The sequence below is a fragment of the Oryzias latipes genome, chromosome 6, assembly GCF_053564925.1.
Source record: "Oryzias latipes strain Hd-rR chromosome 6, Olatipes_Hd-rR_3.1".
Taxonomy (NCBI): Eukaryota; Metazoa; Chordata; class Actinopteri; order Beloniformes; family Adrianichthyidae; genus Oryzias; species Oryzias latipes.
Genome location: NC_136242.1, coordinates 16,957,887 through 16,976,963, shown reverse-complemented (window position 1 = coordinate 16,976,963; position 19,077 = coordinate 16,957,887). Strand labels below are relative to the sequence as shown.

Here is a 19,077-nt window from a genome sequence, read left to right as displayed (position 1 = left end):
TTGATAACGTCACACACTAGTACAAAACTTTCTTTATTGACATGAAAAGTGAAACGTACATGTCATCTCTGTTTGCCTTCAAAATGGCTTGTGCCACCAGAGGGGATAAAGTCAGCATGTTTAAATGTAAACCCTGTTTAAAACATTTCTGCTGCAGAAATACAGATGACTCCATATCTCGATTTTGCTAAAGGAAGAGGACACACATTGAATTCCCACTGAAAGGGGAATTTTTTGGCAGAGGTAGGCAGCGATAAAAGCTGTCTCAACAATGTATAGTACACCAACACAAAAGCAGCATGAGTAAACATTTTACAATTAAACAAGTGAATTAAATGATCTCACAACATTGCCTATGCTAACTTATCTAGAGTGGCAACCTTTCAAGTCAAAGGGGGCTTATATAATAACAGGTAATACTCAATTTTAAAAGTATAATTTGTTGTATGGTTTAAAAAAATCATTTGTTTTCTTAAAAATGTTCATTCTTTTTCTATTTTGTAGAAGCAGAACATTAGGCAAACAGCCACACACATTTAAGAAGTACAGTTTATGAAATGCAGGTGAAACCAATAATAAATGTTTTTTTTTCTTTTTCATAAACTTCAATCTGATGCAGTCAAAATGCAAAAAAACAAAATCCGAATGTATATACTTTCGATTTTCTCGTCTGTCGTATGTTCCAGCTGTGATAGGACAACAGGACATAGTTATTAACAATGATCCAGTAAGAAATTGCTTTGGCTTCAGGTTTTTAATACAGTGTAGATGTTACAAACAAAGCAATGCTTTAAGCGTAGCTATAACACCGGGGAAACATTTAAATTAACAACTAACATACCTGGCACTTACAAGAAGAATGTGTACATTTTTAAAGGTGAAAGTCTCTGAAAACGTAACAAAACGAGCTTAAAGCAACTCTGCTTTGGCTAATCGACGTCATGACATCTGTGACAAATTCTACTTAAATGTGACTATTAAGTATGGTTTACTTATTTGACACACAAATGCGATTGTGTAGTATTTATTCACATTTCTTGTAACAAAAAAAGGCTTTTAGAAGGGCTATGAAGAAAAACATCCACACAAGTATCCCCACCCCCATCCCACCACCCATCTATCCCCTCATGGTCCATTGGAGTCACCTCATGCACTTGGCTGCTCAATTTCCGGGCTACTTCCAAAAAGGCTCTGCAGCTGCTCCTCATAGTTTGCGATGTTTCTTTTCATGATGTCCATGCACGGGCCAAGCAACCTTTCAAACGCTTGGACGTCCATGACTGGTGAGGCAAGAAAAGCAAAGGTTGTTAAAGACATACTGGAACTTACATCATAACTGTGGATTTTTAATGAAGAAAAAAATACACTTTGATGGGTATCTTATGTCTAAAGCTGATATTTTACACTTTAATGACAAAACCTTCAAAGGGATATAAAAAAAACAATTTGGTTTCAAAATATTTTAAAAAACATAACACTGTTTAGAAATTGAATAACCTTGTGAAAAATCGGTGTAGTTTATTTAAGAACATTTAAAAAACAACAATAATACAAGTAGAGTTTTTTCTGTGTAAATGGATGTAACCCTTGTGCTATCCTAGGCACTTTGACATTGGGAGTTGGGTCATCTAGACCCACTAGACAGTGCTCTGAACCTTTTTTCTTCAATGATTTGTTATCTTCACTGGTGTCCATGGATTACATGAAATCTTTCCACCTTTATCCACCTTTGTCATGGTAGGGAGAACACGTCAATGCAAGGGTGGGGTCATCTAAGATAGCACAAGGGTTAATAGGGGTATAACAATTAATCAACTTAATCGATGAATTTATTTATAGTCTTACAATCCAACTGGGTTGATCTGTCTGAGGCAAGTTGTTAATCAAATTGCCCTATATCATTATAAAATCATTTCAAAATGAAATAAATCGATCATATCTTTGTTGGAAAATACCATTTGGAATAAATGTATTATTAATTCTTGTTTACTTGTTTGTTTGTACACATATTTATATTATACTTGATTATCTTGCAAGAAATACTAGGAATTTGGAAAACTTTAGCTGCGCAGTGGTTGAAGTTTTAGCTAAAGATGTCCTGGATCCATGTTAGGTCAGTGAATGGGATCGTTTCTAAGTGAACCAATATGGATTAAGAATTGTATCAGCAACCACAAACTAAGAAATTAATCAAATTGTTGTTCAAATGGATTGTTATATCCCTAGGATTTAACCAAACATGAGCTTCTTCAGAGAAACTTTGGTCCTCCAATTCCTTTTTTAGAAGGGTTTTGGTTTGTTCTGATTTCATTTTGATCGCAGCATTTTTTACTGAAGGAAAGACGCCGCTTTTGTTTGGGCAATATTAAATCGACTTTATTCGAACAATCATATACATTTTAAGATGTTGCTGATGCTATAGTTTTTCTCTAATGATTTGTTGTTCAAAAATGTTTGTTGTTGTTTTTCTAAAACTTATTTAATGCTTTAAAGTTTTCCTTGCGCATTCAATTTTTTGAAAATGATTTCTACATGTAGTCACTGCACATAGGTTTTCACCAACGTGTGCCTCTTATTAGTTGATCACAGCTGCCCCTCGTTTACTACTATTATTATGTAATCACCTGAATCTCACACTCTCATTGAATCTCCGAATTCTTTCACTACTGCCTAACTTAAAAAAAAAAAAAAACATATCGCGTCGGACTATCAAGTGTCCTGGATTTTAACATAATACGGACAGATGCTCAGTAGTTTTTCTTTTTTTCTAAACTACTAAGATGATGTCACCCCGTTGGCCAAAGTAAAATCCTATTGTATCTGAACAACAACATTCACCAATTTAGTTAGCATCACTGTACCCTAGTTTTTCGCAGAGGCATCTGAAAACTCTCCAGGGGACTGGATTATAGAAATGTAGATTCGGACACCCTCAACAAAATGCCAAACGCCCTAGATAATGCTCTAACTTTATCCTAATTCCCTAATCTTGTTATATCAATGAACATTGGTATTTTAACACTATCTTCCTTATTTGGGAGAGTAAATGTTTTTGCTGCAGGGTTAGTTCGGTCTTTCCCTCCTAGCATTGTAACAGAATACATGCTCTTAAAGAGGCACGATTTTGCAGCTTTATTAGATGATGTTGGTTTCACCCAAAGTGTGAATGAACCCATTCACTGTCATAAGCACACCCTGGACCTTGTTCTAACCCATGGGATAGAGATCAGCCAGCTGAGTGTCCTTCCTCTTAACCCCATCATTTCTGATCACTTTCTGATTACCTTCCAGCTTACACTGGAACATCCTTCTGCCCCAGTGAATAAGAAACAGCTTAGAAGAACCTTAACTGACCGTTCTGTGTCTGAGTTTAAACACACAGTTCAGCCAGTACTTAGTGATATTCTGAGAAAATACTCTGAGACCAGCTCCCATAGTATCAGTCCTAGTATAAATGACCACTTTGTTAATGATGCCTTACAAGCCCTCAGGAGTACACTCGATGTTGTTGCCCCCTTGAAACCTAAGTTCGTCAGACAAAACCGAGTAGCACCGTGGTTTAACGCTGAAACTCGTTCTCTTAAACGAGAAACCCGTAAGTTGGAAAGAGAATGGCGCCGCTCCGGTTCAGAGCAGTCTCTGGATATCTGGAAACATAGCCTATTAAATTATAAAAAAGCTCTGCGTAGAGCTAGAAGCCAGTACTATTCAACCTTAATATCAGAGAATGGAAACAATCCAAGATTTCTTTTTAGCACTATAGCTAAATTAACTCGCAGTCAGAGCTCAGTAGAACCACATGTTCCTGTTTCTCTCAGCTCTGATGATTTTCTTACATTTTTCGATAGTAAAATCTCAAATATTAGACATAAGTTAAATCAAGTTATTCCTACTATCAGCCCAGAACAGGCTGAAGCGGTAGAAATGGAGGCATCCATAGAAACCTCTGTAACATTAGACTGCTTCACTGCTGTGGATCAAGCGGAAATAACATCAATTATTACGTCCTCCAAATCCTCAACGTGTCTGTTAGACCCAATTCCCACTAGACTTTTTAAAGAAACTTTTCCCCTAATTAATGATCCCATATTAACAATGATAAATGCCTCTCTGGAAACGGGTTACGTGCCACAGTCTTTTAAATATGCAGTTGTTAAACCTCTTCTGAAAAAGCCCAGTTTGGATCCTAGCATCTTGGCCAACTATAGACCGATATCAAACCTGCCCTTTATTTCTAAAATCCTAGAAAGAGTTGTAGTTAAGCAGCTTTACTGCCACCTACAGGACAACAGCCACTTTGAAGACTTTCAGTCGGGGTTTAGACCTCACCACAGTACGGAAACTGCACTAGTTAGAGTCTCTAATGACTTGTTATTGGCCTCAGAAAAGGGACTACTTTCTATTCTGGTCCTGTTGGACCTCAGTGCTGCCTTTGACACTATCGACCACGGTATTTTACTCCATAGATTAGAGCAGGACATAGGGATCAGAGGATCTGCTCTCCAGTGGTTTAAATCCTATCTGTCTGCTAGGTATCAGTTCGTTAATGTAAATGGCCATTCCTCTCAGTGCACTCGAGTCAACTATGGAGTCCCACAGGGCTCAGTCTTGGGACCGATCCTGTTTACGCTTTATATGTTACCCCTAGGAAACATAATCAGGAAACACAGCATTAATTTTCATTGTTATGCCGACGATACGCAGTTGTATTTATCCATGAAGCCTGACCAGAATGACCAGATAGAGAAACTGAACGCCTGCATCAGTGACATCAAGACCTGGATGACAATTAATTACCTCCTCTTGAACCCAGAAAAAACTGAGGTCATTATACTTGGTCCTAAAAACCTCAGAGATGCTCTGTCTGCTCAGATAGTCTCCCTGGATGGTATAAGTATAGCCCCCAATTCCACAGTTAGAAACCTTGGGGTTTTACTTGACCAGGATTTATCATTTAAGGCTCACATATCTCAGGCATGTAGAACTGCCTTTTTTCACCTGCGGAATATTGCTAAGATCAGAAATATACTTTCTAAGAGTGATGCTGAAAAACTCATCCATGCATTTGTTACGTCGAGGCTGGATTACTGTAACTCCTTGTTAGCAGCGTGTCCTAAGAGTTCCTTAAGAAGTCTCCAGCTTGTTCAGAACGCAGCTGCTAGATTGTTAGCTGGAACCAGCAGAAGAGATCACATCACTCCTGTGTTAGTTTCGCTCCATTGGCTCCCAGTTGATTCTAGAATTAAGTTCAAGATCCTCCTGTTAACCTATAAGGCCTTACATGGAATGGCCCCGTCCTATATTAAGGACCTCATAGTCCCTTACCAACCAATCAGAACACTTCGCTCGCAAAATGCAGGACTGCTTGTGGTTCCTAGAATTGGTAAAAGTACGGTTGGAGGTAGAGCGTTTAGCCACCAAGCCCCTGTCTTATGGAATAAACTCCCAGCTCATATAAGAGAGGCCGACTCAGTTTCTACATTCAAAGCTAGACTGAAAACATTCCTCTTTGGACAGGCTTATTGTCAGACTAGTTAGTATTCAGAGATTATTTAACTTAATGTTAGTTTGTTTAAATTAAACTTAATAATAACTATTTCTTTTAAAAGGCTGCTAGAAGTTGAAGCTGGGGTAACTATGGTGCACTGGGGTTCTGTCCTCTTTCCTTTTTTTACTTCTACCCTTCCTCTCCTCTATTCTTGATCATTATTCATCATTTAGTTCTCCATGCCTCTGTTTGGTACAGTGCGATTCATGTATTGTCCCTCTTTTCCTCTCCCCTCCTGGGGAGTGGGAGTGCTTCCAGACTCCAGTTGGCTCATCCGTGCTCCAGTTCCTGACCGTTTACCTCGCCTTTGCTCCTGCTCCTACACCTGGCTGTGGATCCTGCCTCTGGCTCATCTCTGGCTCGTCTCTGCTCTGTACCTGACCGAGTACCTCGTCTCTGCTCCTGCTCCTACACCTGGCTGTGGATCCTGCCTCTGGCTCATCTCTGGCTCGTCTCTGCTCTGTACCTGACCGAGTACCTCGTCTCTGCTCCTGCTCCTACACCTGGCTGTGGTTCCTGTCTCCGGCTCGACTCGCGCCTTTGACTGTCCCGATAACCACGGCTGGATGAAGCTCGTCTGCTGGACTTTTATATATGTAGTTGTAGATTTAGATAAGTTAATTCTTCTCTAAGATTTCTGGTAAATCGCCTGTCCGTCCTGGGGGAGGATCCCTCCTTCATGTGGGCACCCCTGAGGTTTCTTCGTTTTTTCCGGAATCCGGTTTTTTTGGGAGTTTTTCCTTACCGCGAAGGGGGGTCTAAGGGCAGGGATGCCAGTATAGCTTAGTCAGTTTGTTAGTTCATTTTAGTATTTTTCTATTGAACTCTTTGTATTCGTGATCCTTTTGATTTCATGTTTTACTTCGAAGCCCATCGAGACGACTGTTGTTGTGATTTTGGGCTATACAAATAAAATTGAATTGAATTGAATTGAATTAATAAAGAACTGCAGTTCTTTATTAGTTAGTCATGGGGAAGTGAAACCCCTATATGTACATTTTTGCTTTTTTTATGCATTATTTTCTTGTCCTTATCTGTTTTGAACAACGAATGACAGAAGTGAAGCTGTCATTCACTCAGATGTGTTTGTCAAAGAAACAGAACTATGTCCTTACACAAAAAAAAAACAATCCTGGAGCTAAAACTTACCCTTAGCAAAAAGTAGTACGCTTGAGTTTTATTTTAATAAGTAAACTTGAGTACAAGTATTACTATAGGAAGTCTACTATACATGATGTTTGTGTAGTGTAGGAAGTATACTTACTGAATACTTCTTCAGACTAAATTGGAACATTCTAAGTTTACAATAAATAGATAGTATATAAAAAGTAAACTTAATATATTATGCCTCATTTATATATAGTATAGACTAAGTATACTTGCATAAATAGACTACTTTAGCTATGGGCATCGCTGAGGTTTTCTCATAACACAACTCCCTTTGCGAGTTCAACCTAAATCAAAAGAAGCTGACTGAAGAATGACTAGACACAGCATTTTCGCTTGGCGGACACCAACAACATAAATAAGGCAACTGCACAAATGTACCCAGGCATTTGACACTCCCCACAGCATAGGCAGATGCGGCTCTTGGCTTGTTTGTGACCAGAGCCAGCTCCCCAAAATACTGGCCCCTCGTGCAGGTCGCAATTTCCACCTCTTCCTCCTCCTGATCCTTTTTTGTCATCTGATGGGAAAGAAAAATAAAGACAATAAGGAAATCCTACACCATCATAGATCTATATACTGTATTACAGGAACAACTGCATACCCGGCTTCTCTTCATTGTGATTCTAACTTGGCCACTCTCAACTATGTAGAAGCAGTCTGCCAAGTCACCCTGGAAGGAAGGCAAATTCTTGTGAAGAGAACCAAACCCAGTATCAAGACACAAAAGAAAACAAAATATTAGTAAATAAGGGAAATATGCCTCACCTGAGCAATAATTTGCTGTGAATCGTTGTACACCCTGGTGGAGAGGACATCTACCACCTTCATTCTCTCTGATGTCTGCGGGCAGAAGAACATTACACTGCGTTCAGTCTAAATGCATAGTGGGCTTTGGTAACTCTAGATCAAGGACTGTCTTGACCTCTAAAGATGTCAGAAGTGGTAGTGTTTCGATGAATGCCTCATAAAGCCTCCTCTTCTTGGCGTTGTTCTTCACTATGATTCTCCTGAATGTCAGACGATCCTGAATGAATAAAAAACAGTGTAAGTCATGAAAAACACTCACATTTTAATATATCTTTTAACCATAACTATTTAAATCTATGTCTTTTGTTCTTTGTAACTATCTATAAATAAAAATATCAAAGGTAAAAACCCAGAATCCACAGAGACAGACATCACTGTGTGACTTTTTTTGTATGTATGCTCCAGCTCTTTGTAACAAACAATAATTCATATAAACTCATGGAATGTAAAGCAGCTCCAGATATAGAAAAAATGCACTTTTTGTGTTGCTTTAAATAATGCAAGACCCTCGCTGTTGCATGTCACTTCAGCAACTTCCATGTAACAGAGTGGGTGACGCCCCTCTGGAGGATTTGTAGCTGCTGCAGGGAGCATCAAGCTGCTAAAATCTCCATACCTGACTGAGTCACTTGGGCCTAAGTGGCTCTGATTAACCACTACAAATTACTGCTTGCTCAGATGTTGTGTGGCAGAAAAGCCTCCGTCCAAAACTGACCGCTGACCGCACACTCAGCGGCATTCTTCAAGAGCTCAGGTCAGCGGGGGACACAGCGGCACACCACCTGCTCCATGCAGGTAGATCAGAGTTCCCTTATTTAAGGGAACGACCCTCAATCATGACTCATTTCAGGGACTGAGTCAGAAACGAACAAGTCACGTCGCTTTAAGGGGTCAAGTTGCAACTGCATCCTCACACAATTGTGGTGGCATCCAAAGCAATTCAATGCTGGTTAAAGAAATGACACTTTGATGCTAAAAAGATCCTAAAATCAAACACAACATGCTTGAAATTTGCTCAAACATTCTCAGTTATAACAGAAATAAAACCTTTGTTACATTTGCTACTTTTTCATGATTGCAAGCGTTCCTAAAATCATATCTGGAGTGCATGTAAATGCTGTTATTTCTGCCTATCCCGTATCCTGTGTGTTTAAGCGGTAAAACAAGATCTTTTCTCAGGGTTACCAGGGAGTCACGCTGCTACAAACAAGCTATTTAAATTGTACCAACTGACTGCACAGCGTGCTAGAAAAACTAAGTAAGGAGCCAGCTGTGCTCTTGCAAGAGGAAGTGATGGTTTACTCACCAGGCACCAAAGGGCTCCAGGCGAGGTGGCAATGATTGTGGCTGCTCTGGGGGTGTTGTACATCAGCGCTAGTTCTCCAAAACTGCCTCTGTTGTCATAGCAGCCCACCAACTTCTCAATGCCATCCACCTTCACGAAAATGTTAAATGTCCCACTGGACAAACACAAGCAGAAGATAAACAACCAGCATGAAGAGGAAGAGAAGTCATTTACAACATGCAGTGAGGAGAAAAGAAAAAAGCTCTGAAGGCACCTTTCAATAACGTAGAAGTTGTCCCCATCATCATCCTGATCAATGATGTGCTCTCCTTCTGTGCAGAACTTCTCAAACATGGCATCCAGCACTTGAGATATTTCTTCCTGAAAGATGAATAAAATATCAAACATTTTAGGTTGTGGTGATGAAACAAATTTGAATCCACGCTGTTGTTTTGGCATGCAGAATAGAATAGAATAGAATAGAATACATTTCTATTCATTCCACAAAGGGGAATTTACCTTGTTACCATAGCTCTATTTAAAACAGCAAACAGATAATAAATAACACTAAAAATACACTTTTTTAGTGTTTTTTTTTATAGGACAGAAACTCCTATATCTGTGCTCATGGAATAATCTACTCACAGGATCCAAATTCTTGAACAAAAGAATGTCCCTGCATGCCTCCTGTAGTCTCTGTCTCTGTTCGTCAGTTTTGGGGTAGGTGACCTTCAGCAAAGAAATCAAATTCTTGTCGTTGTTCTCAAGAAGGTGAAGGAGAACACAGCAAAGATTTCACATTGTTTTGGAGTTTTACTCTTTGGCTTGGTCTTCAACTTACTCTGGGCTCTTTGTCTTCTTCATCCTCATCAGGATTGAATGCCTCAGCACACACTGCATGGCAAAAGATAAACAAACCAAAGAAATGTGAACCTTTTAGAGTATTTGCATGTTTTACTTTCTCCCAAAAGTGAATATTTTCCTGAACCATGAATTCTCTTCTTCTCTTAAAAAACAACCACTTCCTGTCTGGTTGCTACTTTGCCAAAGACTAACATCCATGTTTAGCATTTTTGGACAAATCAACTGTTAAAGGAATCATGCCTAAAATGAACCATTTTTGTAAAAGGAGGAGCAGCAGATCCTGTATAACCTAGTAAAAAACTACTACCCTATAAATTGACCCCATATGGGTTCTTCAAATTGTAAAGGAATAGATAATAATGCATGCAAGACCCATTTACTTCCTACTTCTTTATAGGCAAGATTTGCTAATATTAAAAAGATTTTATGTGAATATGCCTTCTAAAAATCAAAATTAGAAACATTTTTTAGTAAGTAAACGTCACATACGTTTGGATGTTCAATCAATGACATTATGCATCAGAGTCAAGCCGAATTGGCCCCAGGGGCCTCTATAAATCAGCTCTTCTCTAACAGGAAGACATTTACAAAAGACAGATGGGAAAAAAAAAATCATCAAACTACGGCAGATGTGGTGTGGATGTTTAAGTATCAGCAAACCTGTTTATGTTTCCTGCACTGACACTGCGCAGGGCTTTCCTTAATGACACAAAAAGCATCATTAAACTGCAAAACATGAACTCACCTGATGCTCTCCTGATGAATCTGTTTATCACCGGGGCTGCAAAGCACAAAGAAACATTACATTTGATCAGATCCTTAACAGGGAAATGTGTGCTTTTATAGTCAACCTTCAGCTGGACTTTGATCGGGCTTCTGAATCCCAATTTATATAAGAAACAAATAAGAAGTCAAATGTGAAATAGAGCCAAGTGTAATCATAAATCAGTATGAAAGAAACATCAGGTGGGCGGTTCATCCCTGGGACAGTGGGAGTGAGACCAACAGATGTGATTTAACAAGTGAATGTGGCTTTTATGTAACCATTGCAGCCTGCCTGGCAGACCCCACACTCTCCACTGTCACAAATCTCCCACAGCTGCTGGCAGTCCGGCATTGTGGTTATAATAAATGATATCACTTCAATAAACCCCATTTGGTCCAAGTGTGTGTGTAGGGGAGGCGCGTGACAGCTGACCTTCCGCCTTTTACCTTTGTAAGCTGTCTTCCATTTTTGCTATTAGCCTAACAGGGTAAATAGGGCCCTCGGGCCCGCGCCTGAGGCAGGAAATATTCAAATGAGGCGGCGGCTTTTGTACAACAAATAACAAAACATCGGGTCTTGGTTCCGAACCTGTCATTTAAATTCATTAGAAACGTGTGTTTTTTTTGGGGGGGGGGTGTTTTTTGTGGAGATGAAGAGCATGACCATATATGGAAAATGGATGCAAGGTAGCGTGCGGCGGAGCATCACCGCGCGCTATTCCTTTTAAGTGCCACCGAGCATGGTCGTGCACGCGGCGATAAGCGCTCGTGCTACTAAAATACGTGTTTTTCCCCACACGCAGGTAAAGGCGTTAGCATCGTAAATACTTCACTCCCCCTACCTATAAACTCCTCGTCGTCGTCGTCGTCGTCGTCCTCCTCCTCCTCCCCGTTCTCGGAATCGATCTGCATGGCTTCGTCAATGAAATTGACCGCTTTTCCAGATCTCGGGGCCGAATTTTGGTCATTGCCAAAAGCGGCCTCTTTCGTCTCGTTGTCCTTCAGCTGGGTGAAGTACTGCAATGCAAACTCGAGTAAATCCCTTGGCTGATTCCTTAACACTTCCACGGTAAAGCTCTGTAACAGCTCCGTCAGTCCTTCAGGAATTTCTATACTCATTCCTGTTATCAGTCTATAAATGTGGACAAAACCGGTTGAAGCGGTAAATGAAGGATTATCAAAGCAAGCAGTCGAGATTGAGAATAATCGGATGTCGTCGGGTCATCCAGGCAGGAAGGCGTCCGCGGCGAATTCGCTCTCTTTTTTTTTTCTTTAATGAAAATGGCTCTGGATTTTTGGTCCAAGCATCTTCTGCTGCTTCTGGCTATAGGAAACCCACGCATGTGACCCAGGAATCCATGGCAACCACCTATCCGGGGATTGCGTATGAGCGGCAGCGGCGCAGAAGCTGCAGTCAGTCGCAAAAAATACAAATAAAGGGGAAGAAACGAGAGAGCTCCCTCAGATCAATGTTTGGACCCAAAACGGAGGAGGATCCAGAAAATACAACCATTTCTGTTACATAATCAGCTTCTACGACATGATCAATACGTTTCAGTTAAAATGTCAGAAACGTGGTCACCTCAAGTTAATTTTTGCAACATAAAACTGTATACAAAAAATCCTGAAGTTCAAAAAAGGGTCATATTTATGTTGGTTTTTTATGTTTGAGATTTATTGGAACAGAAATAGTCTGATCTTTGCTTGCATGAGGAAATTCGTTTGCATTTTGGTTGCACTTTAGCACAGAAAGGAAGCCAGGGGCTGTAGAAAGGAAACTCCCTTGATGCTGATTGGGAGACAAACTGCAAAACAAACTAACCACATTCTCCCATCACCCCAGATGTCTCATTCTCCTGACACCTTCCACCTCTGATCCACATTCATCCCCTTTTATTAATGAGGCACGTGCTTCTGGTAAAGCTCCTGCATGGTGTCACCAAATAGAGCATTTCCCAACTTTGCCAATTTTCCTTTCAAATTAAAAGCCCTCCAAATAACGAAACATTGAAGTTACATTTCAATAACCCATTCTTGATTTATCATCTTCAACTGATTATGCATTGGGTAATACTTCAATCCGCTACTGAAACTACATCCTCTCATTCATATATTTGCCATTAGCGCCCCCTGCTGTCCACATAATTGGAACCCAATGACCCCCCCCCCCCCTCCCATTTTATTTCTATTTAAAACAGCTTGTTTCAATTGGAAATATGAAAAGAATGACTTTCCATTTCAAGTAACTAAAATCACTGGTTAGAGCTGCAAATAACAGTTTAAATACTGGTTGACCCACAAAGAATTAAGTATTTTAAAAAGTCATTTACCTCCAGGGTTTGTGTCCAGGAAATGAAGCTATAAAATTGTTTAAATATGTTATATGCAGATAGAATAGATTGTTTTTAAATAAATCATCTGAAGCATTTCAAACAAAAATCCATCTTTAGACAAAGGACAATCCAGGGTTTATTTTTTCAAGGAAACATTTATTTGATCAATACGGGATCGTATTTTTCCATAAAGAATTCAGTTAAATATTAACAAAATTTACAGTCACAGGGAATGTAAAAAAAAAGAATGAAAATGAACAAATGCTTGCCTTAAAAAACCCCAACCCAGAAACCCCACCCACCCAGGGTAACGTTAACCACAGCAGAACTAGAACCACTGGTTTTCAGTTCTCAGCTTCACTGTTCCACGTTCTCCCATGCAGTGCTTCACAGTTCATCCTTCTCTGTCTGCTAGGACAAAAGTAAAAGCATGAGCTATTAAGATGGAAACTGCATCAAGTCATCTTCCTATTGAGAAAAGGGTCTTACCGTTTCATCTTCATCATCATCATCTACAACTTCCTCTTTGGCTTCAGAGTCGTCTTCTGCTTGTTCCTCTGGTTCCTCCTCTGGTTCTTCTTCCACCTGGAAGAGAACATCCTCATAAATTAGATTTTTTGTGTCTTGATGTTTAAAATATTGATGGAGAGAAGCAGGGAATGCAGGTCCACCCTTACGAAACATTTGCTCCATGCCTCACCTGCTCATCCAGAGGTACATTCATGCTGAGTCTGAGCATGCGCTCTATCCTGTCTCCGTAAGCCTTTGTGTCGGCCAGCTGGTAGCCGGAGCGCAGTGTGGCCGTCTCAAACAAGACTACGGCCAGATCTGAAGCGGTCTGGTCTTCTGCATCATCCTGAAGGTGAATAAACAATGTTCAGCTTCAAATTCAAAATATGAGACTGTCAAAAACTAATGATTGAACTTACATTTACTCTGCCGAGCATCTGTTTGATGAGAGGATGTTTGGGATTGATTTCCAATGTTTTCTTCTGGCTGGCGTAGTAACTGAGAAAGAGGAGGGACGTTTCAGAGAAAGGTTTCTCGATAACAGGACTATCAGAATTGAGATGTGGGTTATGTGGTTCTCACCTTGTAGAAATATCTTTTCCTGTCTGGTAAGCTTGAGCCTTCATGATTCTCTCCATGTTTCCTGACCAGCCATACTGACTGGCCACCAGGGCGCACGGGGAGTCAGTCAGCCTCTGAGAGAGGACCGCCTTCTCAATCTGTCATGAAGGGGGAAACAAAATTAAGATGATAGACATAGAAAAGAAAAAAAAAGGTAGGTCATTACTGCGAGCATAAATATGAAATATAGATTTGTCCTCAACCTTGTCCTTCAGGGCTTTGTCCTTCAGCCAAGTCATGAGAGGCTCAAACTCCTTTTCCAGGGCCTCCCTCTTCTCTTTGGCCTTTTCGCTCTCTTCAAACTTGACGCCCTCCTTGGCCACATTCTGGAAGCGCTTGCCGTCAAACTCGGGCAGAGCCTGGATGCAGTACTCATCCACAGGCTCGGTCAGGTAGATCACCTCGTAGCCCTTCTTCAGCAGCTTTTCAACAAACGGAGAAGACTCCGCCTACAGAGGAAGGTGATGCGAATGGGATTTTTAGCCCATCTCATACAGCTTCATTAACGCGACAGGTCATCCCCCCAGAGCATCACATCTCACCTCCTTCCTGCTGGTTCCTGCCATGAAGTAGATCTTGTCCTGCTTCTCCTTCATGCGCTCCACATACTGCTCCAGGCTGGCCAAGCCTGTTTCGCTGTTGGAGGTCTGGAAGCGAAGCAGCTTGGCCAGACGGGTCCTGTTGGAGTGATCTTCAATAACACCCAGCTTGATGTTTGTTCCAAACTCCTTCCAGAACTTCTCGTTGTACTGCTCCTCAGCAATCTTCTTGATCATGTCCAAAGTCTTACGGACCAGCTTCTTGCGAATGACCTAAATGAGAAAGGACCACTTGATGGGTTTCTCTTTTTTTGTAAAAACCTCTAGATTTAAAAATAATGTTTGTTGAAAAAGTATTTTCCTTAACATTTACTACAGTTCTTGAAATTTAATTAAATGTTCACGTTCTTGCAGACTCTTAAACTCACCTTGAGCAGTTTGTGCTGCTGCAGCGTTTCTCTGGACACATTCAGAGGAAGATCATCAGAGTCCACCTGAGAGAAGAAGTTTTTCATATCAGTACAAATAACACTAATCATATGAGGGGTTTTAATATTTGAATTATTTCATACATCCAGATGAAGTTTTATGGAGTACATTACTGGAAATAGAAGGAACATACCACTCCCTTGACAAAGTTGAGGTACTTGGGCATCATATCATTGAAGTCATCTGTGATGAAAACTCTCCTGACAAACAGCTGAGAGAAGGAAAAAGCAAAGACTTAGAAATTCGATTTTCTGAAAGCCTTTTCTTTAAAGAAATATTTTCAATCAACAAAAAGACAAACCTTGACAAAGTCGTTCTTCTTGGAGCCATATTCATCAAAGAGGCCACGAGGAGCAGCACTGGGCACAAAAAGGATGGACTTGAAGGTGACCTCCCCCTCAGCCGTGAAGTGGATGTGAGTCAGAGGATCCTCACTGTCCTGTTGAAGTTAAAATGAGATTTCTAAAAACCTTTAGAGCTATGAAGCTGCTATTGGGGGAGGTTCTCCTGCTCAGGTGCCTACCTTAGAGAAGGTTTTGTAGAAAGCCTTGTATTCATCTTCCTCCACCTCCTTAGACGGTCTCTGCCAGATGGGCTTGATGTCGTTCATCAGTTCCCAGTCCCATACGGTCTTTTCAACCTATGACCACAAATATTTAAGTTAAAAAATAAAATAAATACATAGCTTGAACAGCAACTAAAAGGTTGTCATCAAGACTTTCTGTAGAAGTCCATCCAGCAATACCAAGTTCTTCTCTAAAGTTTAAATCTTATTAAAAGGAATGACTTATAGCACCAAACTGATCTGGGGATTGTATGAAAAGGTGAATTTTTTGGTATATTCCTAAAAAGAAAGGGGGAAAAAAAAATTACCTTCTTCGTCTTTGGCTTATCTTTGTCCTCTCCCTCCTCTTCCTCGACTTCAACCTCATCTTCAGAAGCCTCTTTCTCTGGTTCTTCTGTCTCAGCATCCTCCTCAATAGGCTCTTCAACTGTCTCAGTCTGACAGAAACAAAAGGTTTACTGCACTGTTTTTCCTCTTTAGTGCATTTCGACAATATCCAAAGTGCTTACCTTGCTAGCCCAGACGTAGATGGGGAAGTTGATGAACTGAGAATATTTCCTGACGAGGTTCTTGATGGTTTCCAGCTCCAAGAAGTCTGAGGCTTCCTCCTTCAGAACGAGCCTGGTGTTGCATAAAGGGTGGGGGCGTTTGAAAAACCCACATTAGTCGTGCAACACAATATTACTTAACCGGTCACCAAAAAATAAATCAAAGTAGTTTTTGAAAATAAAAGAACTTACGTTATGGTGGTTCCTCTTCCCAGTGTGTCCCCTCTGGGGTCTTCAATCACCGAGAACTGATTGGAGTCCGACTCCCAGATGTGCTGAGTGTCGTTGTTGTGCTTGGACGATACGATGACCTTGTCGGCGACGAGGAAAGCAGAGTAGAATCCCACACCGAACTGTCCGATCAGCTCTGAGGTAGACTGGCCCTCAGACTGCATCTCCGACATTTTGTTGAGGAACTCGCTGGTGCCGGACTTTGCAATGGTACCCAAGTTTTTAATCAGCTCCTCTTTAGTCATTCCAATACCGGTGTCAGTGATGTGGAGCATGTTCTTCTCTTTATCAGACTGGACAGGAGCAGGATAAATGGAAGCATTTTAGAAATAGTCGCTGAAATTTCTAAATAAAATGTATTAAAAAAAAAAAAAAAAAAAAAAAACGCTGTGTGCATACTTTAATCTTTATGGTCAGTTCTTCATTGGCAGCCAAAGCATCCTCATGAGTCAGAGACAGCAAGCGGATCTTGTCCAGAGCATCTGAGGCGTTAGAAATCAGCTCCCTGAGGAAGATCTGAAACAGACGACCAGGAGATAAAGCACCACGCCAAACGTGGAAGTCTAAGACCAGCTAAAACTCCTAAAAATGTTTATAAATTATGTTTTTTCCAACTCACCTCTTTGTTTTTGTAGAGAGAGTTGATGATGAGCTTCATCATACGGTTGACTTCAGCTTGAAACATGTGTTTTTCCGATTTCTCTCTTAATTCTTTAATTTGAGCTGCATTCAAGCCATCTAGCTGGATAGCCTCTTCCTCCCTTGAAAAAAAGAAGTGGAGAGATGCAGAACAATACAGTTATTACTACACCAAAAAGTCTTCTGGAGCTCTGATCCAACTAGGAGGGTTACCACGACCTTGTGGACTGGTCATGTTGACTTTGGATTGTTAAAGTTAGAATGACCAGTGCATGTGACAATCCTCAGAGTGCTTCCAGGTAGCTGGGAACACCTACCTCTGCACCACCTCATCATCTGTTCTGGAACCATCCCGGCTTTTTCCCAACTCTTCCTCCACCGTTGCGTCGACGTCGACCTCATCATCTTCAGCTCTCACAGCAGCTACCAACCAAAAGAGAACATGTAAGATCAACTAAACTGAGACAAATTTCTTCTTCTTACAAAAAAAAAAGTTTCTATTTTCAGAATAAACAATAAAAGTTAGCCACCTTCATTTCATTGTGAAAATTTCTGCAACAGAAAGCCTCCTGGAAGACATCTTGTGCGTTTTTAAAATAACACTTTACGTGAAATTAACAAAATAAAATACTATGAAAAACAACGAAAAATATTAGTGGTTGTCCACCAACAACATTAAAACGCAAAGAGTTAGCATAACAAACACTTTCCCCCCCTGGAAGAAAGTTCTGGAAAGGCTAGTAGTACCAAATAAATAATAAATAAAAATAATTCAGGTGAGAATTTCAATTGTTAAGTCGTGACGTTCGTTGTTTTAAACTAGTTTAAACATCGTGCATCCCACAATTGAGCAGATTAAGCGGAATTCTGCAAATGTATGAGCACTTTGGAAGATTAACGGAAATTAACGTTAGCATTAACTACTAGCAAGAATGACTAAACCGTTACATTTGAGCTTAAAACGATTGAGACTATTGTCCAAGGACTCACCAAATGCTAGAAGTGCACAAAGAAGCCCGACCACCCACAGCCGTTTCATTTTGAGTTACTGCTTGAATGAAGGTGCAAGTCTCCAACGCCTGAGACAAAAGCCGTGAGTGCAGCTCATGCAGTACTGTCTCTCCACAAGAGGCTGGCCAGCTACATCTCCACCAAACGAGCCCACTCACTCATACCCCGTGACATCCGACCAATCGCTGTGCACCACGCACAAACCCGGACCAATCAGCGAACAGCTCATTGGCCACGCCGTCCAATTAGCTTCTTCTACATAAGTCGATGCCCGAAAATCGTGGCTCGTCACCATTGGCCAAGAATGAGCGTTCACCACGTCTATACCTAAAACTGAGATTTTCATTGTAAAAAAATAAAATAGAACACTCAATCATCCACTTGGATGAACTTGAGGTTTTATCATTCCTGATAAAACCTCAAGTTCATTCCTGTAGCAGAAAAATGATGAAGATAGACGTTTGCTTAGAGGTTCTAACTCTACATCTATTTCTGTATCAACTTTATGACTTCAAATATAACATTTTCTAGAGTGGCAACACTTGTAATTACTTGTTTCCCTTTTACTTAGATCACCATAAACCTATAACTGAATCGAGATAATAAATGAGATTTCTGCATCACTTTGTTTTATTGTTGACCACAAGATGTCGTTGTTTAGCCAGAACTCACAACAGTAAGTAAACACATCTTTTAGAAGAAGAAAAAAGGACCAACAGTTTGAAAATATGGTCTGTGGAAAGTATAAGGAGTGACTATATGTGTGGTTTAGACAGCAAGAGTATAACACTTTTCTGAATTAGCTAACTTTGGTGGGCTGTAGGGCCAGTTGTGAAAAATCCACATATTTTCCATGCATTGCTTACTGTCAATGGTCCTATAAACCATACTTTTTCAACCTTTTTTGAGCCACGGCACACTTTAACCTTGACAAAAATCCCGCGGCACACCAGCATAAAAAAATTCATAAAAAGGAGACTCTCATGGTCTTTATTGATCTACAGCCCCTCCGCAATCTCACCTGCATTTTTGTGATAATTGTGGCAGATTGAGCTGGAAGTTGCAGCTGTTTTTTCTAAAATATATAATAAATGTTAAGTTAGAAGATTTAAAAACTTTTACATGTGTTCGTTGTGGTTTCAAGACGTTTAA

General features: G+C 40.4%; 1 protein-coding gene across 1 annotated transcript; it reads right to left on the bottom strand.

The window, feature by feature from the left end:
• Positions 1-19: 19 nt before the first annotated feature.
• Positions 20-18,164, bottom strand: hsp90b1 (heat shock protein 90, beta (grp94), member 1). The gene is made up of 28 exons (XM_078948567.1): positions 17,905-18,164; positions 17,232-17,337; positions 16,895-17,036; positions 16,675-16,791; positions 16,237-16,568; positions 16,006-16,117; positions 15,805-15,933; positions 15,455-15,571; positions 15,233-15,370; positions 15,065-15,142; positions 14,871-14,936; positions 14,446-14,715; positions 14,107-14,352; positions 13,865-14,001; positions 13,702-13,780; positions 13,473-13,628; positions 13,265-13,357; positions 11,282-11,600; positions 10,420-10,455; positions 9,652-9,704; positions 9,456-9,539; positions 9,085-9,191; positions 8,832-8,985; positions 7,641-7,742; positions 7,484-7,558; positions 7,320-7,388; positions 7,097-7,235; positions 20-1,280 (listed from the first exon to the last, which is right to left on the bottom strand). Exons 1-28 carry the CDS (start codon positions 17,951-17,953, stop codon positions 1,147-1,149), a joined length of 3,639 nt encoding a protein of 1,212 aa, XP_078804693.1. The 5' UTR covers positions 17,954-18,164; the 3' UTR covers positions 20-1,146.
• Between the last annotated feature and the right edge of the window lie 913 nt (positions 18,165-19,077).